Consider the following 23,397-nt stretch of genomic DNA (forward strand, 5'->3'; position numbering starts at 1 on the left):
AACGAACTACGAGCGACGGCTAAAACCTCTTCAAGGTCACTCAGGAGGGCGACCTTGACAACATATGTCAAGGTCAAGGTCATCGGGGCTGGCTCCCTTCATCGATATATTTACCAATATTATAAACCAAGTATCAAAAGGAACTCCATAGAGACTTACGAAAGGGAATGGAGGAAGTTTTATTGACAAGAGAGTTTTATCGAACGCGCTGGGGGTGTTTTCGTATTTTGTTCGCCGCCTTGTATTGCGCCTGCCGTACATAAATTCAAAGCCGTTGCACTTGAAGCAGTGTCCGGAAACAAACAAACAGCGAGTTAAACAAATTCAAATCGCACCTGGCGTGCGGCCAATATCGGCGATCGATTTTGCGGCCCGCGATGCCTTTCAAGAAATTCAGGCCGAAGTTCTCCATTTACCAAGTTTGCGTAACTATACTCGAAGCAAAGCACTTGCCGCAAAATGCGAATCCGCTGGTCGTCGTCAAAGTTGGAAATCGCAAGAGAAGGACAGTGGTACGCGAGAGGACCGATAATCCTATTTACAATGAGGTGAAGTTATCCAGTCACTGATTTGTATAAAACGCTCGACTCCAAATAACGGTTAGAATTGACAAACGTCTGTTCACAGTTTTGAATAATAAAAATCTCTTTGTTTAATTTTATAATAGTTTTGTTAATTTTGAAAAAATCTTAAAATTTAATTTAATTTAAAATTTAATTTAATTTTTAAAGAAAGTCTCCCGGAATTGTACAAGCATTTGTACTGCCTTCGAATAAGAAAGTATTTAAATTCTTATTAATTTAAGTTTTTAAAATTTAAACCTTAAATCTTCGAGTTTAAAGACCTTAGTTTCTTTTCCTAAAATTCTTTGAATCCTGTAAAAAAACGTATCGAAGTGAGATTTCACATATTTCACAAAACATACCCGAAGTTTCGTAGATTCTATCGACTTTTATAAATTAAAAACTATGAAGTTTTATTTATTTCTGAGCATTTATGGTCAAAATCACAGATTGTTAAAATTCTCGAGTAGTTGAATGAGTTCTGTGATATTTTTCGAGATACAAGTCCTTCAAATTCAAAGAGCTTTAGAGTCTGTCAGGATTGAAGATTCTGTATTTTCAGCTTTCGTAAAATTTGCTGACATTTAACTTTCGGAATAAACTGGCGCTTTTATAACGAAGATATTTTATTCGCGTGGAATTGCACACTTACCCCTTGCCCTTTGAAATACAGTACTTCGTATTCGACTTGACGTGCAGTTTGGAAAATCTGCTAAACACGGGAATCACGATAGCGGTGTACCTACGGAACTTTCTTCGGCGACTAAAGTTTCACGGAAGCACTTCCTTCGAAGTTGCCACAGTATGGGAACAACCAGGTTAGTAAAAGGAAAAATAAAAAAGAGATAAAGAGAATGCGGGTGCACCTTGGAGCTTTGTTACTGATTGTTACGTGAATTGAAGGAGAAAGATAAATTTCTCCTAAATGACAAACAGCTTAATTATCTTCGTAAAGTAGAAATATTTCTGTTTACGAATAAAAATGCAAGAAATTCCTTCGATAACGGAGAAATGCCGCTTCGGAAATGAAAAAGAAACACGTTTGATTTTTCAAGGAGCATTTTCCAGATATATGTTATTACTTCTGTATATAGATCGTCAGTACTATCACAAGTGGGCTGTGTTGACAGACCCGAAGGATCTGACGGCGGGCCCGAAGGGTTACGTAAAGTGCAACATCACGGTGAACGTCAAGGATGAGAAAGTGAAGGTGCACCCAGAAACAGTGGATGAAGACGACATCGAAGGGTAATCCCGCCCCGATATAAATCCCCATTATCGACGTATCCGTAATTTATACCGAACGGCTTGTCAGAATTTCCGTCGTCTGTGTGCTTGAATCTCGTGGGAATGTGTTTAAATGAACGTAGGAATCTACTGCTTCCTATCGGCGGTGAGGGGCTGCCCTTCAGGCAACGCGCTCGATACGTCTTCGTCGTTTATCGCGCTGATGGTCTGCCCGATATGAGCAGCTTGTGCAGGAAAACCGATTTCGAGAACGTTAATCCCTATGTGCAAATATCGTTCGCCGGAATGAAGGTACGAACGAACTTCCGAGCTCTCGGTTCCGATCAACTTTTTATGCGCCTTTACTTCCTACGAAAACGAATGTATAATATTAGGATGGATATGTAATGCGCGACGGCGTTGCTATCGATAAGAATTATTTATTTAGAGCGGATACGGCCCGGTCGAACAAAATGATTACAGACTGTAGTGCTTCCAGGGATCGACGAGTGAAGCATGGCAAACCTACTCCCCCAAATTCTACGAGGCCATCATTTTCAAGGAAATGTTCCCCGTTCTCTGCCACCGTGTGAGAATCACTATAAAACACCGTATCGACAGTTGCCGGACTTGCATCGTAGCAGTTCATATCCTGGACACAACGAAGATCTCGAATTCCGGAGAGTACGGTGAGAGTGCCAAATAATTCCCTGCCAGAAGTAAGAAACTACCCGTACGTGATTTCTTTCGGATGCGATAAACTTGGAATAAATATATCTACATGTCTTGCGCGCCTCTCAAACTTCTTTATCCCTCCGCATTTTTACTTTAAATGCGATAAATTCATGCAGTGGAATCATATCTCACAAACCTTTTTATATTATGACGAATTCTGACACCGGGACAAATATTTATACGTAAAAATTTATTACGCAAGTCCGATATCAATCCTTTTTAACCTGATTTAAAGCGCGCTCGCAAATGTGTACAAAGTTCAAGTAAATGTTAGAAAGTAATAAAGTAAGAGGGCGACGTGAGAAATTGCGAAAGGTAGCATTTGTCCTGCCAACAGGATTCCTGCCGACTTACGGGCCGTCTTTCATCCACTTTTACGGATCCGGCTCGGTGGAAAAGAACGGCTGCTCGGGCAAATGCTTGACGGCAATGCCTTTGTATCGCGGAAGGGTGCTTCTGTCGCTGAAAACTGAAATGGATGACCCAGAAGCATCCCCCGGAATCGGGGTTGAGACCGTTCCAGCATTTCCCATTATCGAAGTGATTAGATTTGTTGTTACGCTCCGTTTTCGCGAGTACTTACTGTATTTCTAGCCGAAATCTGAGGTTAAATTATAGAAAGATCGGCCGAAATAATTTTTCAGAGGGTACTTATAGATCTTTGTGTGAACAAAATTTAGAAAAGCCTGTGGTCGACCGACGAATACCTTTTGGTCGCGGTTCTATACGACGTGTGCTTGATCGACCGTTCACGATTCGGATCGAAATTAATTAGCTTCGAATTGAGTCTGGGGAACGCAGGAAATCGGCAATTTCCGCATAGTCAATGCGCGGAAAACAATAACGACAGCCAGCCAGGTGCTCCATAAACATTTACTCCTGCTCGTCTTAATGTCGCATTTATTTGAAAAACATTTTAACGCTCTAGACGATAAATGAAAACGGAAATGAGAATTTAGGTACATTCTGTTTTAAATACCCAGCATTTTTCTTCCGCCTCTCGCAGCTCAGGCATTGCCATTGATTGCGACTTCTACAGGATGGTTCCTGCCAAGAGAGACAAATTTTCGGGTTTGGTGGGACAGACGATTAGTTTTAGGGTACGAAATTTATGTTGCGCGACTTGTTACTTTTCCTCAACTTGCAACGGCATCTCTGCGGATTTGTCGCTCTTGGCTACAGCTACTCTGTATTTGTCTCATGTAAAGTATGCTTTCAACGTCAACGCGAGATAGATATCAGGAGGTCACACATTTAGCATTAAGACGCGAGACAAAAATATTCCCTTTCCCGTTTATTCTCGCCTTCGGCAGAAAATGAGTCGCCGGAAAAGCGATTGAGCTTCGAGAGTCAATCAGCCCCGCGAACGACCGGCACTTTGGATGGCAAGTCTAATTATGTACCTTTGGGATCCAGGAAGCCCTGTTTGTACGTGAAATCTTGGTGGCCAAATTTGGAATGGCGGATGTACAACAGCAATAATCTCCGCTATATATTCGACTTTCTGGTACGCTGCAATTACACGATACTAAAAGCGTATAAATGTTCAATAATTGATAAACTTAGAACTTGAACAGTTTTTAATCTTTCCAAGTAAAATTTTGAAGTCCACCAGCAATTGAAATTAATTAAGAGGCATTCAGCCAATTTCGAATGTATTTTAGTGCATCAAATTTTACTTGTTTAATTTTCAACGAAACAAGTAAAGTCACTAATTATTATTCAATAAAGTTATTCAATAAAATTATTATTCAATAAACTTAAAAGTGTAATTTCAAGCGAAGTTTCGGACGTGTTAAACTAGAGTTTTTAATACGTTGCCAAGTGCTATTTGTGCGAATCAGAAGGATTAAAAGTTAGTTCGATTTTTTCAGGAGACAAGATTAGGGAAACTAGAGGCTCTCATGGCTATGGAGAGTCCAGTAGCCTTCGAGGCATACAATGAAACGATTCGCACGCTGAAAGCTCACTGCACACACTACTTACACGCGTTGGACATCGGCAGGTATGAAAACGAAGGAGGAACCATTAAACTCGATCGCCATCGCGCGAGTCTGTGTCGCAAAAATGTCGAGGACATTCTCAAGAGGATCAGGATCAACGGCGAGCTTCCTAACAACAATTACATGAGGATCGCGATGATTCACATCTACCAGTATTTGAGAAAATTGAGGAACCTGTGCGATGACGTGAGTTAACAATGCGCGTCTACTAAGAACAGACAGAGCCAAAAGAAAAAAACGCGAATTTATTATACTTAACTTATTAACTAAACTTATTTATTTAACTCATTATAATATCTTATTCATTTGACTGTTTTTTTTACTTCTACTCCTAATCTATTAATTCATCTAACTCCAAAAATATCAAATTATTCACCTGTAACAATTCCAGATATGATATTATGAATTTGCTACCGCAGACTTATGAACTCATTTTGTTTCAGCATAAATTAAAATGTTCAGTCAATTTTGATAATTTTTCGTCCATATACATACTAAAGAATCTTGTTCTATATTGCGGTTTGAGCACTTATGTTTCCAGAATGTACTTGAGAAGGACCCGATAAAGGGGTCGAAACGTCGTGATTAAAATAAACATCAAATTTGCCAGTTTGGTCGATTTTTTTAAAAATTCCTCTTGATTGATTACTATACTGGCGACAAGAAGCTACTCAAATTGTTTCGTACAAATATTATACGATTTTGAACCTACTGCATTATAGTTCGATTTGTATCGTTCAATTAGCCCCAACACAGTCTCCCGGATGTATTCGTCTGGATGATTGCCGGCTCGAAGCGAGTAGCTTACTCACGGTTGCCAGCCGGGCAGATCATCTACTCCGAGGAAGCGACCGAGGTGGGCGGGAAATGCGGACGACGAGTCAATCTGTTCCCCAGGAACCCGGACGACGAAAGGGAACCCGTTGAATACAGTGCCTGCAAAATCGAGGCATTTTTGTGGCTCGGCAACGCGAGGTACGCCGCCGCGTGTTGGAGCGCGATTCCTCCGGGATACGAGATCGATCACGGCAGAAGCGTCGACACCTTCCCGAGATACATCGAGTACAATCAGTCCTCGGTGAGAGATGGGTGGAAAGATCGCAAGGCAGGCGTTACGGTGTACAGAATGCACCGACTTTGAAAGAAATCATATTGACGTGACCTGACAAACATTAAGTCGAAACGCGCGCGAAAATGGCATCGTGATAATGCGACATGGGGCTCGATTCTTGAATCATTCGCCAAAAGAAATGCAAAAAATTTGCTTTTACAGAAAAGTTGCAAGGTGGTCGGTTATTCGCATGATTTTTAGCCAATCGACCCGCGACTCCTTTGTAAGAGCATAATTTTCGCATACGTTTCTCTTGCGAATGATTCAAGAATCGAGTCCGTGATCGTTACAGACGTTCCAGTTGCTAGCTCACGTATTCCAAGGTCGCTTTGATCCCGGAACGGATGCTTCTGGCTTGCTGGATTCGTTTGTACGCGTCGCGTTTCAGGGATACACGGCTTTCACGCAGGTGAGTTGTGTTTAACGTTTTAACGGTACGTGCAAATTTCACTTTCCCGGCTCTTGAATTTTTTACATGTGAAATTTTGAGCGAGTTACCAGGTCTCGGGACGCCGAGTACCGGCGTACGTTCTATCTCGCTGTAGTGATCGTGCCGCGTGCACAGATCGTGATACCGTGAAATTTCCACGGCGTGTATCCCTATGACATTTCACTTGAAACGCGCAAGAGTAATGACCGATGTAATACGAGGGTGATTAATGTTGTACGCGCAACATTTCGTTCCGTTCCGTGCTACGTGGTTGACAATTATTAAAATATACGATTAGTCGCGACTGTCTTTGTTACTTAAAAACGTCGATTAATACTGAATTCGAAGCCGATTCGTTTCGCATTAACGAGGTAATATTGTTCACGACCGACGAGTATCAAAATGATGTCGGCCACATCATTTATTATCAGCACCCCGATATTATTGCGATACGATTAACAAAACCGCGTAAATGATTAATTAATACAGTTTGAAAATATAGGGTCAGCATTCATCCTGTCGATTTAACTTAATAGTTGACGTTAATCGTCAAGAAACTAATCCATTTTTTTGTTATACAGATTTTTCTACTTTTACTGGATTGTGCTTGGATATGTCGAGGCTAACTTTAGCCTCGAATTTTCGTAATTAAATGAAATTAATCAGTGTTCAGTTTTGAAAGTTTTATTCAGGAAAAACTTACGGAGATCCTCTACTATCCTCGCCGATTTCAATCGCATTATTGTGTTTTTCTTGTTCGGTTTTCTTTCCAGTTTATTTTATACGTAATACATAGTACGCTGCAATACATAATTATATCAAAATGCACAATAGAATTATTTATGCAATGACATTTACGTGGCTGTTTTATTAGAATTTTTATTATTTGTGTATTGGAAATTTATTCTAATTACTCTCTAAGGTATGCATTATCAAAATGTACAGTAATCATATAACTTTGGTAATAAAAATTATTTGTAATTAGACTGAAATTGCTAAGCAATACAAAGTACATTTAAGAAAGGAATATTTGAACTTATTAAAACCCTCAAAATATATGTTGAACCTAATTATATGTCTTTGTAATTTTATAATTTTTCCAGACAGTAAGACAAAGTTTAGATCCGTTTTGGGATCAGACGTTAATTTTTCCTCCGATTATTTTGCACGGCACTAAGGAGAGCATTAAAGTTTTCCCACCCGAAGTTGTCGTGCAGGCTTTCCAGCAAGATTTGTGTGTAAGCAAAGCAATAAATCTGTCATATTTCTTAAAAGTATGTTTTAGAAAGAGAAGAAAAAATGTAAAATAAAATGCTACGTCTTAAAAAAGACACATATTCAAATACAAAGTAAAAATTAACAAAGGGATTCGAAATTGTCCCAACTGAATTTAAATGTTACGTATCTTTCGTATGAAAAATAATGCAGGGCACGAGGGAATTCTGTGGCAGGTGTATCGCGGTGCCATTAGTGAAACTCGCCACGGAAACTTACTCGCCGCCTGATTTCCCACCGAAATTAGAATGGTACAAATTTCAGTCGCAAAAAGATTGCATCGGTTCAGTTCTCGCCGCTTTCGAGCTGATAGAAGTGAGTTATCGATTTTTCTTCTCATGACGAATATCAACACGATGTTCCAACAGTATCATCTCTCAATTTTTTTTCCGTACAATACATTCTATTTATTGGTCTATCCCTGTTTTACAATTTCGAAGAAACATCGTAAAACTCGATGTAAAATGTATATATAGGGTGAGCCAACGAAAACTTTCCTTCCCGAGTGTTCTTTAATTTTCAATTTTTAATAATTGCCTAAGATTTCGAAATGAGATTTCTTGAGACAAACTCGCTCAAGTTATACGAGCAAGACGGTGAAGAGAATTAAAAGATCTTTAAAATAATGTGTATTGTAACTTGATTATTACTATTAAAAATTGTTTTAGGGGTAGCTATCCTAATTAAGGGGATGTGCAACACAATTGAACTTGTCACAATCATATATCGCCCTTGAAAACGAAGGTGATGTATCTCGGCACATTTTGCCTGAATCAGTTACAAAAATACGGAGTGAAAAGTTTTCGTTGACCCCGTATATATAATATAATATATATATCTCTTATGGGATAATACATCGAGTTTTACGACGTTTCTTCGAAATTGAGAAATAAATATTTCAAAATTATACGTATACGTATATATATTATTGTGCAGACAGAGAACAAAGAGATTTCGGAGGTTCCGGAGAACATGTCAGTGGAGGACAAAATTTACAGCATCCCAGCGGACATCAGGCCGAAAATGGCGAGCTATAGGCTGGAGGTGATCTTTTGGGGTGTTCGCGACATGAGGAAGATCAAATATATGCCGGTGCGCAGGCCGAGAATTATAGTAGAGTGCGCCGGAGTACACATCAAGTCGGAGGTGATGAAGAACGCTAGGAGATTCAGCAACTTCGAGAAACCGCACATTATGATCGAGCTGGTAATTTTGAAATCATCCCGAGAATGGTTAATTGGTAAACATTGCGCGTAATATGCGCGTACGATGTCTAAGATAAATTTCGTGCATGCGTGATTTAAGAAACGAAGGTAACTCCTATTTAAAGAAACGGAGAACTTCTTCGGAAAGTCTGCAAACTACATTTCAATAAAATGTAGTTGATCGGCGTTTAATTTTGATCATCAAGTCATTCAACTTTTAACGTCGAATGTCTCGACGGTCAGAAATTAGGATACGATTAAAACAAATCCACGTGATGTACGTTATTAATGGCGAGAAAACGGAGCCGCTCTAAAACTCATTAATCATCAAGGAAATGCCGGAACTCGACATTTACTACCCGAGCATCACCATAAAGGCTTACGATTCGCGCGGATTTGGCTGCTTCAAGTATGCGGGGATCTGTATTATCCCTAACATTCACGTGTTTCTGGAGCAATTAATAACCGAGGGGGATTACGAGGCGCAGATATACGAGTCGAAATTCATGCAGAAATTCCAGCTGGCGAAACGGCAGACGGCAATAGTGTGTTAGTTTATTTATTGTCATTGTAAATGGTTTTTACATATTATAAAAATGTATTACGAATATTAAAAGAAAGATTTTCTTTCTTTAATATTATATTACATAACGTTCTAGATTGCACAGTGGTCTGAAAAAAAGTAAGACCAAAAAGAATATGAGAAAGAGGAATTATGATTATACGCACTTTTATTATTATTCATATTATTAATATTAAATATTTTTTACGTTACACTGTACAGAAATATTTTTAGGATATTTAGTATTGCTTTCACATTTTATTATCGGTGCAGTACCTCTGCCGATCGATTATAGTCCTTCGAAGGAAGAGAGCAAAGGTCTCATTGCATATAAGAGAATGGCTGCAACGGACATCTACTCCAAGTTGAAGAGACTGCTTATAATCACGAAGAGGATATTGAAATTCAAGGTTTTTATCAGGAAAACGAAGGTGGAAATTTATAAAGATAGCGATGACGAAACCCTCAATTGGTGGAGCAAATATTTCGCCTCCCTTCAGGTAAAATTATTTTAAATGTAAAGAATAATTATCGCCGAAATTATTTCTTATCGATTTGCACAAAGAATTCATTCATATCTAAGAGGCATTGTTAACATTTGAACTAAAAAACATAAAAAAATATCTACTTTCTAAAATTCTTCGAAATTAATTATTTTTCTAATCCTTAAAGATGTCCAATACTACATTAAATCGTGTAAATGTAATTGCGTAGATACTAAGCTGTTTAAATATTTAGCTGCTTAGAGTACTCAGAAATTTAATTGTTTGGATACCTAACGACTCAGGGACTTAGTAGCTTAATTGCCTAGGCACTTAACTGTTTAAACGTTTAATAGTTTACTAGCTTATATGATTAGCAGTTTAACGATTTAAATATATTTGTCTCTGCTTTTTGATCCCTTAAAATTTTATACGTTGCATCATAAATCGCGAAGACATTGTTAAATTATAGAATTAACGACTTTATGGATCTCGTATGCAGGTTTCTCTGCTTCTAATTTCTTGAATCTTCGAAAAATTTTACAAAATTTTCCCTCGATTCAGCTTTATTTTCCAATCGTGGTAAATCGCATTGCTGACAAATGAACCGATCCTGACCGAAATCATGTAAAACACGATGATTGATTGACTAGAGCTATTCAGCCGAGGCATCTGATAATGCAAATTATTGAATCATGTTGAATCCATAGGAAGAGAGAAATAGAGAATTGGGGATCGCGATAGCATTTCGTCGTAAACCCGTGGCAACGTTCAAGGTACTGTTTAATGTACTTGCCCAAACTTGAGTGCTCAGACACTGAAATCAGATCTATTCCACGGAGTTGGAGGTGCAGCCGCAATTTGAGGGGTTTCAAGACCGACTCCGCACTTTCGAATTGTGGCGCGGAAGAAAGGGTGGAAATCCCGAGCACGGAGATAATTACGCCGGCAAATTCAAGGTTAATTCAGTTTAAAAAATTAGCTGTGAAAAATGGAAATTGACTTTGTATGAAAATAGGAGAGAGGAAGCTCTTTGTGTCGTTAAAGGAATTTTGTCTAATTCTTTGATACAAATATCAAGTGCACGACATTTATATAAAATAATGTGGATCCATTAAATCTCGAGCGCTTTATTTATTTATGTCATATTGTGACTTTAGGGGTATATTTCTATATATCGATGGCCGCATCCTGATAATTTTCCGTGCAAAACGAGAAGCGGGAGAGACGCGGCTAATGGCCTGTGCAACGATTATCCGCCTCAAGAGCCTGTTAAGCTCCTCGTTAGACTCTACGTTGTAAAGGGTTAGTTTCCCCCGTAATATCATGTGCGCCGAAAAAAATGACTTGTTTTAAGAACACTCTCCGTTCGTTCGCTTTTATATTAATATACAGACTCTTCGAGAAAAGTAAATTCAAAGCTGCACTGTCGAAATATTTTTTTTTAAACCGCGGGCTTCCATTTTACCGAATAAAAATTAATCCCTTGTCAAAAGTGTTTATAAATGAAAGCGAACGTGTAATGGGTACCACGAGACGTTTTCTCTGCACAAACATTTTCGCCATTTTCCCATTAAAAAAGACTAAAGGGTGATTTAAAGATCTCCTGCCATTTTATTCGCGGGATTTCCCGGTACACCTTATACTCCTCTAGAAAACTGGAAAGCCCGTCTGCGGCATCGAGCCGACAGTAAATTTGCTTTTCGCGCAGGCATTAACTTACAGCCTAAGGATCCCCTCAGCGGCAAGTCTGACCCGTATCTTTGCGTGAAGCTGGGAAAAAATTCTATCAGCGACAGGAAGAATTATATACCCAATCAATTGAACCCTACGTTCGGCCGGTAAGGTCAACAAAAAGCTGTCGTAGCTTCTTTCCGAGGCACATCGCGGTATAGCTGTGCCCTTCGGGCGTTATCGGGAAATATTTTATCGATATCCATCTGTGCATCCGTGCGTATCGGCTTTTTACAGCTCTCAAACTGTACGATCGGGTTTTCTAGCTACTCCACGTAATAACGTAGCGTATATGTAAGAGGGATGTAAGATTATTTCGATAACCAAAGCGCTTTTCCATTTTAAAGACGCAATATCGAACGAATTAAGCAGCCTCTTACATACTTAATAATAGATGAAGTAAAATTTCATTCTTTAGTACACCGTGTTATTTAAAATAATCTATTTAGAATATCCTAAAACGATGTGATATCTAGAATACCCTGAACAATGAACTGCCGTACATTTCTTTCCTAAGCATAGTGATTGATTTCGACTAAATAGAAAGAGAGATCACGTAGCACGATTACCCACGATTGTCCAAACTCTGCACGATTGGGTTTTCTAGCTATTTTAGGTAATAACGTAAATATTACAGCGATCGGAATTACTTTGTTACTCAATATGTTATTTATTTTTAAACATGGCCCATTTTAGAAATCAACAGGCTTAGATTTTTCTAGCGACAAGATAATATGAAATAACTCTTTAAGGGCCATTTTTACATAATAATTAATATATCTACTGTTTAAAAAATGAGTTATTAAATATTCTTTTTTTTAATGGTCGACTTTGAATAAATATAGAAAATATTAATGGGCGCAATTATCCTTGAATAGTCACTATTGTCTGGCAGTGTGTTCGAGATCGAGGCGAGCTTCCCGCAGGATTACATGTTAGAGATTCAAGTGTGGGACTTCGACGCTACAACAGCCGATGATCTAATCGGCGTGACGCGGATTGATATCGAAAACCGATTTTACAGTCGGCATCGGGCGCATTGTGGGATCGCGGGCGCTTACAGCACCGCCGGTTACAACGCCTGGAGGGAGCGCGAGAGACCGACGCAGATCCTGGAGCTCCTCTGCAGGAAGAACAATCTGCCACCACCGGAATACGGAGAGAGCGAGATTAAGATCGGCAAGCAGTCATTTCCCTTTCACGCCGTGATCGAACGCGAAGACGTGGTCGGTATGTAATATTCTATCGGTTGGGGATTATTATCGTAAGTGCTAAGTGATATCCCGATAGAGAGAGAGTTCATATCCTGATACAAATCAAACACTAGTCGTTTGTAATTTACAATTCAAATAGAAGATTAAGGTTCACATTTAAAGCCGCCACTTGAATCTTATTTCAACAGCCTGACAGATGAGATTCGGAGTGAAGGTACTCAAAGAATTTCTGATTTGCTTCCTTTCATAAAGGCCAAACGCGCAGACCGTAATTTTCTTAAAATCAATAAATGTTTAAAAAATTTTGATTTTTTATTTTAAGTTAAATAAAAAAGTCCATAATAACGTATAACGAATAAAGTAGGCAATACTTTACAATATTAATTACAATATTTTTAAGTATTGTCTGTTTTATTCTTTCAAGACTTTCTCTCTTCTTCCTTCATTTCGCAGACACAATGTTTGTTGACAAGAATATGACTAATTATAATTTCGTATGCATTAATCAAAATGCAACAATCGCGCGGCATTTGCAGCATTAGTAATACGATAATAACTTAACGAGAGAGGCTCGTATTGTGAGTGATAATAAATAATAATATAATACAGGAGTATATTGCAAGCCACTTTGCACCATCATACCATGTATCAGTTACTTTGTCATCACAAAATGAAATATTTAATAAGTAAGAAATCTAAAATACGTTGAATTGTACACGGAGAGAGAATTATCTCTTCAAATTTACTCGAAAAATCATGCCTAATTGTGGGACATCGCATTTTGAAGAACTTTACGAGAGATTTTCCAAATTTTACCATACGTTCCACTAGTAAAGTGTATGGCAAAATTTCAAAACACTCATAAAATTCTTCAAACTGCTATGTTATCCCACGGTTATATGATTTTTAAGATACTAGAAATGACAAAACGCGCGCTTTTAAAAAAATTTGTATACATGCAACGAAGTAATTGTATGCGCAACGTCACTTTAAAATAAAAGGTAATTTATCACTCACTGATAGGATTCGCAATAGCAGCGTTGTACATCAGTAACTATATACGTATGGTAAACTGTAAAAAGACAAATATGTATATGATTATTATAAAATAATTATAAAATCGAAATTATTGTATTAAATATACTTTATATTTTTTAAATAAGTATTTATTAAAATAATTATATAGAATACTGAAAAAGTCTTCCTTTTAAATATAAACTCACAAAATTTTACACGTATGGTTTCGCCTCTAACACTTTTTCGGATCCTCGTTCAACTTATTTGAATAAATAAAATAAAAACATAAAACAGATGCTTTATTTCGCACAAGTAACAAATAACATAAAAATGTTAGACACTTACCTCACCATTTCTCCGCCGTTGCCCGATGCCTCCTCGGCCTCCTCCTCCTCTCAGATTTCCTTGTTGCACTTACACAACACTCACTCGCAAAAATCATCGATCGCGCGAAATTTCGGACACTCCCGTACGCGATGTGAAATACCGCGAAACGCACGAAATATTGTTAACAAATATCGCGTGACTTTCTGTTATACAAATTACTCAAACTAACGACTTGCATTTTCGATTCGGAAAAATAGGATAATGGATAAAACACTTTTGAATTCACGGTAAAAACAATGTAGCTGCTGTAGCTAAAACTTAGCAAAATAGGGACAGCTAATATTTTAGTTGTGATAGCTCAATATTTTGCTACTGTGCCTATTGTATTAGGTGCGACAGCAAACGGTTTGCTGTCTTAGCAAAATATTGAGCTATCACAACTAAAAATATTAGCTGTCCCTATTTTGCTAAGTTTTAGCTACAGCAGCTACATTGTTTTTTCCGTAATTGGCGATATAAAATACGACGCGAGCAACGGAAGCATAATCTTCGGTAAAGAGCGAATTACAGCGCGAACGCCGAAGTCGTACAAATTTCTCTCTTTTCCCGAAAATGGAACAGATTACACGAAATCGATAGATAATTAAAAGCGCGATGCGTAAACGAGATGTAACCGCGACAAAGTATCACGGTTTCATATTTTAGATGAGTTAGTCTCGCGAAATATCTACGTGTACGTTGATAAAGAGCCGTCGCCTCGACATGCAATTCGTTTCTTATTACAAGTTGGAGAAACTTAATAATTAATCGAGGAACGTTACTTGTTACCGATAAAGGTGTACAAATCAATAGTGTTTTATCCCAGCATTCATCGCGATCGAGTCTTGGAAACCGATAACGCAAAAGTAATAACACGCACGGAGCGACTCTCGCCACTGCCTGCCGGCCCGACGTTCGGCGAGCGAATGAATGCGCATCAGCGACCTTCAGGTACACGATGGCACGCAAAAACGTCGTACGTCACCGCGCCGAGAGAAAAACAACTACGAACGTTGAGAATTCGGTGTCTTTTTTTGTTCCGTGACTGTTACTATGTTTTGTGTATCATTCTGCGGACTTATTGGTACCGATTAAATAAACGATTAATTCTGTTCAATCGAGAAAATGTATCGGAACAAAAATCATTGTTACTTAAAATCTAACTACTAAGATTAGAGATTTTACCTCAACAATTGGTGTATACAAATGTGTAGTTTATAAATTGCAAATCTTCATTTACCATGAATCGAAAAGGGTAGCGAAGCACACCGCGCTTCGAGAAAACGAATCGGTATCGCGGAAAAGAGGCCTTAACTGTTCGACATTAACGACATTCGCGCTGGTAACATCTCCTTTTTAGAAAGGGAAATTTTAAGAAAAAGTTCTCTCCGTGTATATTCATCAAATTTTTAATTAGTCAACAAACAGTTGAGTTCTATGGTACACATATACAGGGTGAGTTTTTTAACTTGAGACTGCAAAATATCTGGAAAAATAATCATTGTACGAAAAAATAGTACAGTCTCAAGTTAAAAAAACTCACCCTGTATACGGCTTAATCAAATTACTCAAGACGACAAATAAGAAAATTACATTTAAATGCCATTTAAAGTGTGAGTCTGGTTTCGAACCATAGAACATTTAGTCGATTAAAATACGTAATTTCTTTAATTGTCTTCAGACTATGCTCGAGAAAAACAGCATTTTTTTTTTGATAGAAGGTTGAACAATGTAAAACATGAGCACACACAATTCTCTCCATTATTAGACTGCAAGAAACAGAGCTCAGTTTGCCTCAAGACAAACGTTGAGTTTCTCAGGTGAATCGCAATTACGAACGTGTCGTTACGAATGTAGAATTTACTCTCATGATCCATTTATTAAAGCGTATCACGTCTGATTTTGGCCGAGTTCTTCAACAGAAATGCGACTATATAAACTATGTGCGTTCTTTAAATAATCATCATCTAATCATATGATTAAAAATTATCACTGTAAAAGATGTTTTACTCTTCTTCTTACTCGATTGTTTCGACACTGATGAATTAAAAGTAGCAAGTACACACAAAGTATAATACAATAGTCCATTAAGAAATTTGTACTGAATAATCAATATACGCCGACAGACAAAGAAGAATGTATGGCTCTCAACGTACTTCATCACTGGCAAGATTTCCCTATCTGCGGATGTGCCCTGGTGCCGGAGCACGTCGAGAGACGGCCACTTTTCAACGCTAAGAGGCCTGGTCTCGAGCAGGTTGCATGAAATTCATCGTCTGACCATGAAAAGTAACTCCGTTCGTTAGGAAACGTGACTGTGATACAGACATTTGTTGTCCCGCGGCAGAAAAGTTCTCTTTACATCCTCATTCAATCGTGCATTACTTTACCGCATGAGATACATTTCTTTGATCAGAAAAATTATTGCGAACCACTTTTGCCTATAAATATAATTATTCCGGCGAGCTGATAAATTCTATAATCATATAACAATGTATTCTAAAGGGAGAGAAAGAATAATTAAAATCGAGGATCTTGATATAAAAATATTACAATTACAATGGTTTTTGAATTATAAGCAATCAAAGTTGATCCGTGATATTGCCTCGAGAGATTTGCACATTAATTTATCGTAAGCGATTGATTTTTTCAATATAGATAACAATTGACTTTTGCCGCTGAGCTGACCTTATCTGTGCACGATGAAATATATTCACAATATTTTTATGCTCTCCAATTCAAATATTTTATATTTATATGAATTTTTTATTTTTTAAATATAACAAGAACTGTTGGAATAAACAATAAATTTAGATATCAAGTGTTTCACAGGAATAAATAAATAGAATATTTATCGTTGCCTGTCATTTTAGTCCAAATAAAAATTCTCATAGTAATCGTTAGAAAAATAATTCCTTGACTTCTCTTTGATATTTTTTATTTTGTTAATGTATCTAACATAATTTTCACAAATTCATTTCCTCATTAAATTTTTTGATTAATTTTGATTAAAATAAAGAACGACTTGACGTTTTAACGAACCTTTGCAAGATTTAATAAATAAAAGTATTACTTATTCACCTTGTGGTCCAATAACTTCTCCCCTCTGTTTCTTTTGTTTCTTCTTTGTCGCTCATTTATGGTTCTCATATACAATAATATTCACTCGCGTAAACACATAAATTACAATTGCGGGTGTTAATTATCAGAATATGACAAATCTCCAGCCAAACGTATCAAATTAACGGTACACATATGCTAATCAAAATTATGTTACGCGCAGTTAACAAATATTAAAATACTGAACTAATTTTAATTATGCCTATTATCGAACACATCGTGACGTAGCTCAATCCGGAGTCAATCTGTTCTGTACACATTTCGTTAATGAATGAAAAATTGGCGACTTCATTTCGATACCGTGTGTGATACAATGCGACGAAGTCAAGTTAATTAAAGCGCGATGGAGCGTTCGGAAATATCCAATTGAAATTCAGCATTGCACACGTGCGGCACATCGAACGTATAAATCTCGCGCGAAATATACAGAATTATTAATAAACAATATGTAACGCACGCGGCTTTCTGTAACTTGAATTCACCGACACGTGTGTCATTCCGTGTCCTCAATGCGCAAATGGTAGCGAAATGGCGTTTAAATCGATGAGAACTTTAAAGCGTGCGCGCGCGATGTATTCAAATTCAGGCTGAAGAAACAATTTACCGCGCGCGAGTAACGCGGGAGGAGATAATTTACAACTGCCGTGCCAGTGTCACTTCGATTTCTACGTCACGCGAATAAATCGCGCGGAATGCGTGCCGCAAATCGGCAGCCGTCGACACGATGCGCTTACAAATTGTTGATCGCAACAGTTAATTAATGGGGAGTTACAATCATTAGTTATTCTGGGGGATTAATCGCGTTTTGCGAAGTGATAACGCGACGACACGCGCCGCTGCTTAACGAGCTCGAGTCTGAATGATTGCACGGTAACCTTGCGTAAACACATGCCACACGTTGTAATAACAAACAAGGCTCGGTGCCAGTTAAACAAACGAAAGATTGGGTGCTTTGCGAAAAAAAGTCACGCCGAATATTCAGTGCCTCGCATCCCGAATTAATCTCGATCGAATTAATCTCGACAGATTATTAAAGCGCGTTAATTGCAACGTTCACTTGAAGAAAGAATTCGTGAATTTCAAAAAGACATTTGCATATATCAACGTGTTATCACAGACATATCAAATTTGTACGTTTCGCGAGGAACGTGTGAAAACTCTACACGATTTTAATAATTCAAAAATTCTCGCGATTTTAATAAATCAGATTGAATCAGCGCGTGAAACCTAGTAACTCCTCTTGATTTCTCAACGTCTCGCAGTTGAATACTAGAAACATTAATATTAACGCTAATTTAGAATAATAATATAATTTTCAGTTGTTGTTTGCAAAAGTAAGTACGCTTCAAGTTTAGATTAATAATTACATTTAATAATTATTTTAAACTGCGTAATTAACCATTCAACTTCTCATTACGAAAAGAGATTAAATAACTGGTTAATTGATTACGATAATATACGCGTAATGTTTCACCGTAAGAAAATAAAGGGCATAATTATTTGTGAAAATTAACACGTATTACAAATCAATGTACGGGGGGCTCAATGCGACGGCACTGGTTCACTTCGATCGCTTGTAACTTGAAAATTATTGTTACTTTTATATTACGATCTCTCCACAATCAACCTCTGGAATATATTATTGTACCGTAGAGTTATCAGCTTCCCATTAAAAAAAAAGGATGCTTTAGGGCAAACTCGAAATGTGGATCGACATGTTTCGAATTGGACAATTGCCACCGAAACCGGCGATCAACATTGCTCCCCCAACGCCGGAGGAATATGAAGTTCGCGTGATTGTTTGGAATACCGAGGATGTGCCGTTGACCGAGAGCCAATTCCTCACCGGGGAAAAGTGCTCCGACATTTATATCAAAGGGTACGTCATCGCAAACGTGTGAGGCTGACGAATGGAAGCGCATTTTGTCGGGTCTACCTAAACGATTATCTGCAATAAAGACGTAGAAAAAAAAGTTATGAAATGACAAGTGAGTTCGAGCGAATTATCCGAGCTCACTTTATTGCCCGCGATTAATCGACTCCCTTGATTAACGATTCAGGAACATATCGAGACGGCGATATTTGACAATTCGTGAATATTCCGCGCGATTTATTCAGTCGAAGATAGAAAATGGAAATTGTAAATTATTGTCTCGCGATATTTACGGACGGTATTGGTGACGTTTTTGCCGGTTCGAATACATCTCGCTTTAAATGTTTCACTTTCAATTTAAATATAATTTAGATCACCGCGATTCATCTGTATTGATCCACGATGCTTTAATTCCAATTGGCAAATAAATTTTCTTGTCCTTTGTTATCGTACGCGTATATCTGTCGGCAGCGACCTCTTAAGGCTCTTAAAATCTCACAATGATTAATTTTTTAATCAATTCTTCGGAATAGTCGGTTCCAATAAAATAAATCACTTTATGGTAGAGGCGATCGATCGATTCGCTATTGCCGGGTTCGCTATCTGATCGAAATAATTTCGTAGATGGATTCAATACGAGGATTACCAGAAGACCGACATCCACTATAATTCCTTGACCGGTGAGAGCAGCTTCAACTGGAGATTCATATTTCGCGTCACATATTCCAAAGACGAGAACGCTATGATAGCCCGCAGAAGAGTGTCGGCGTTCGCCAAGAACGAGATCGAGGAGAAGCTGCCTTGCAAGCTTCATTTACAAGTCTGGGACAACGATCACTTCTCCTCGAATGATTTTCTAGGTAATTAAAATACGCCACCGATCGCTGTTTCGGTTCACGGATTTAAAATATCAATTGCTGATTGGAAAACTAAATAAATTTCGCATGCAATATCGTATACGATACGAAGCAATCACGCAGCATATTTGATACTCGATAATTATTTTTAAATTAACTCGGGTGTTATATATATGTAAAGTCAGTCTGCCGTACGGGTGAATTTTAGAAATTTTCGTTTAATTAAATCTCGGCTGCAAGGAGGAAACTGTATTTTTAGAAACAGAAAACACATATACACCTGGAAAGATAAATTATGCCAGGTTCATGATTAATTAACGTGATTCGTGACGTATTGTATAAACGTTCTCCGATTAATTAACGTGTTGCAGGAGAGTTGACATTAGATCTGTCGAGAATGCCGCGAGGCAGTACAAACTCCAAAAACTGCACATTGAAATTACTCGAACCGCAGTTGCCTACAGTAAATTTATTCAAAGTTACCCGTACTAGAGCTTGGTGGCCTTTTGCACGTAGCATTGACGCTGGCAGATATATTCAAGCGGTAAAATGTCGTGAAACCATAAAGGACCTTGTTGAAAAATCTCGAATAAACCGCAAAGCGAATTATAATTATGTGACAATTATTTTGTGAAGAAAGATAAACATGAAATTACTTGATTTTTATCGTCTAATAATTATACCCTCTTTCACTGTAGGGTAAAATTGAACTGGAAATGTCCGTTTTGAGAGCAGTAGATGCGGACGATCTGCCGGCAGGCAAGGGAAGGGATTCGCCTCAAAATCTCCCGCATCCGAGGTTCATTTCTCCTCGTTTTAATTTCAATAATTTATTTCTCATATTGATTTGCAAAAAAACAACAAATGACTTTTCAATAAGAAACTCGTTTAGTAACAAGCAATATAATAATTGATCTTATTCCTTAATTCCGAAAAATAGGCAGAAACATGCAATAAACGGTCTATATTTCGAGATCGATTATTAACTATTTTATTTACGTTATTCACATTACTATATTAATATTTTACAAAGGACACCTCTTTCCGGTTCCTACTCACTTATTTAAATTATATTAAACGTTAGATTAATACATAATAATTAAATACATTTGAATGTTGTGTCTCCAATAATGTCCGATTTTGATAAAAGCATGCACCTCCCTTTTCTATATTCAGCATTTCCAATTGTTATCGTGAATGTATTATATTATATAATGCATTCATTGCGGTTCACAGGCGGCCCGATACTTCTTTCTCCTGGTTCCGCAATCCGTGGCGGGCGTGCTGTTTCGTCGTTTGTCGCTATTACAAATGGCGAATTCTGTGCTGTTTTACGTGTACGTTGTTTGTGCTTTTAGTAGCGTGTGGGATCTACGCTTTTCCCGGATATTTTGTCAAACGTCTCTTAGGTGCTTAGTTTTCGAAACGGTACATTTAATGGACTCTCATAAACTTGAAAATAAATATTATTGTAGTTTATACATGAAAATAAACTCATACAAAAATTAATAACACACGTGCTTTCGATTATTTAATCAGTTTCTGCTGAAAACTAATGTAACCAATTGTTAAGTTAATAATAAATTATTCAAAAACTACTTCAAAAGCTAGACAAATTCCCCCTTAAAATATGCATGTAAGCAGTTTAGTTGTTGATGCTTTTACGCGACGCTTGATTTTCTCGCTTGGTTCACTTTGCGCTACGAGAGTAGTTGTCAGCCTGGAAATCATGTATATTTTAATACCTTGCCAGGTTACCTTTCCTTTCTTGAAAAAATCTTAATATGTAAAGAAAATGACGATTAAAATTAAAATTAAACAGCGCGCGCAATGATATCTAGGTTTTTAAAAAAATGAAACATTTAATATCAACCAATTTACATTATTATTAAAGCAAAGAATTAGCCACTTCGTTCATAATAAAGATTTACTACCAACAATAAGTAATATGCATCTGTACGCATCAACTAAATTCAGGCAAAATCTGTCGGTAATTAAAATTTCAGTAACAACGATTTTCGAAACATTTTCTTCGCTCGAACGGAGTCGCTCAATCGAAAGTTATCTTAAGCAACAGAGGAAAGTCTCCCATTATGATACAGGGCTTCTAATAGCGGAGTTTCCGCTAAATTAACAGGCATCGTCTGTTGATTCCACCACGAATTTGTCGCCCTTGCCAAAATCTGTTTAGTGGAAAATTGTTCGTGAGATCGCGTAATCGTTGCGAGAAAAGATTTGCGCTTTAATTTGGACGTTGAAAACCTGCTATCTCATATTAGAATCCCATCTCATAATAGAGGACTTTCCTCCAATTAGTGAGTTCGTCGAGCGATGCGTAAAATGTATGGTAACAGTTACCGAGCAAAGTAATCTGAAATGTTAGGCACGGAGTTTTGAACTTACACTTTTTTCGCAGGAGAGACAACGAAGTCTCAACGTACTTACTTGTTTTTCTCCCCTTCGCGGGACTTCGTGCGACGTTACGCAGGCCGTTGTTTACTCGAAGGTCACCGCTCTATCATTCGCCCGGCGAACGTCGAGCCGGCCGGCAGTGTCGAGAGTCGCTCCGTGCGTCGTATTACTTTTGCGTTATCAGTTCCCGAGACGCGATCGCGATGAGTGTGGCGATAAAACGCTATTAATTTGTGCACGTTTGTTAGTAATTTTCATCGATCGGTTACCGGAGCGTCCACCACTTGTGATGAGAAACAATTTGCGCGTCGCGACAACGGCCTTTTCTCAGTGTGGACTTTACGAGACTAACTCATCCAAAACGTGAACGTGAACTGTGATTGCCGCGCTTTGAATTATTCGCCGACGACAGTGTAATCTGCTCTCCACTTTCGGGAAACGAGAGAAGAATTTGTCGGCTTTGTGCTTCGGTGTGCGTGCGCTCCGTTGGACAATGAAGAAACGAAATTACGTCTTGTTGCATATATCTGACGTATTACGGGCCGACTCGTCGTGTTACACGAGCGTTGCCGCATTCGTACCGCCGCGTTTAGGCTGACGTTACATTTGTCGACGAATTTTTCAAGTGTGTCGATTGACTGCGGGACAGTAAAGTCGTCGAGTATCTAGAAACTTTCTATTCAGCAGCCAATCGGCGCGCTTGAAACATTTGTCGCACGGCAATTGTAATATCAGCGCGCCGATACAAGTCCGCGTTAAGCCCGTGAGATGGAGATTAGATGGAAATTGGACGAACCGGAGTAAAGTTTGCTAGTCCCAGGTACAGTGATTTTTCCTCCGATACGGGCTTTACACGGAAGTCTACTGGTGCACACCCTCGGCCCGCGAGATCGTATCTCGCGCCACAGGGCGAGGTGGCGCGAAGTTGGCGGCGCGTCGGTTCGAACGCGGCCAACGTCACAACGTACGTCGCTCGCGCAAGGAAAGCCGGAGGCGAACGCCGCGCCGGTTATTCCGCCGTTCGAGGCGCGTCGTGCGTGTGTGTGTGCGACAAACGCGTCGCGAGTGCCGTGGGAACGAACAGCCGAGCGTTATATCGCGTTAATTAGTGCGCGAGATTTCAATTATCCCGTTTCCCCGGTGCGTCCACCCGATCGACAAAAAGCAGCCAACGTCCAGCGCCGCAATGGAGTGCCAGGCGAGCGGCAGCA

At 38.5% G+C, this 23,397-nt stretch overlaps 2 protein-coding genes across 2 annotated transcripts; both read left to right on the plus strand.

Moving 5' to 3' along the window:
- Positions 1-377: 377 nt before the first annotated feature.
- LOC105567529 (otoferlin-like) lies at positions 378-2,027 on the plus strand (the record flags this gene model as incomplete). Its single annotated transcript, XM_012022463.1, has 4 exons — positions 378-548; positions 1,237-1,381; positions 1,658-1,811; positions 1,934-2,027. Coding segments are annotated over exons 1-4 (564 nt in total), but the record flags the coding sequence as incomplete, so codon positions are not given.
- Positions 2,028-21,191, plus strand: LOC105567530 (otoferlin-like). The gene is made up of 24 exons (XM_012022464.1): positions 2,028-2,102; positions 2,290-2,479; positions 2,863-3,065; positions 3,206-3,383; positions 3,839-4,032; positions 4,400-4,714; positions 5,274-5,606; positions 5,932-6,052; positions 7,177-7,307; positions 7,498-7,663; positions 8,285-8,550; positions 8,882-9,098; positions 9,385-9,611; positions 10,304-10,369; positions 10,421-10,552; positions 10,754-10,898; positions 11,305-11,434; positions 12,223-12,557; positions 16,051-16,181; positions 18,736-18,923; positions 19,542-19,777; positions 20,146-20,318; positions 20,473-20,573; positions 21,011-21,191. The coding sequence occupies exons 1-24, from the start codon at positions 2,028-2,030 to the stop codon at positions 21,189-21,191; spliced, it is 4,434 nt and encodes a 1,477-aa protein (XP_011877854.1).
- Positions 21,192-23,397: the final 2,206 nt, after the last annotated feature.

This window comes from Vollenhovia emeryi, unplaced genomic scaffold (assembly GCF_000949405.1).
Source record: "Vollenhovia emeryi isolate VEMERY1.0 unplaced genomic scaffold, V.emery_V1.0 DF939137.1, whole genome shotgun sequence".
NCBI classification, from domain to species: domain Eukaryota; kingdom Metazoa; phylum Arthropoda; class Insecta; order Hymenoptera; family Formicidae; genus Vollenhovia; species Vollenhovia emeryi.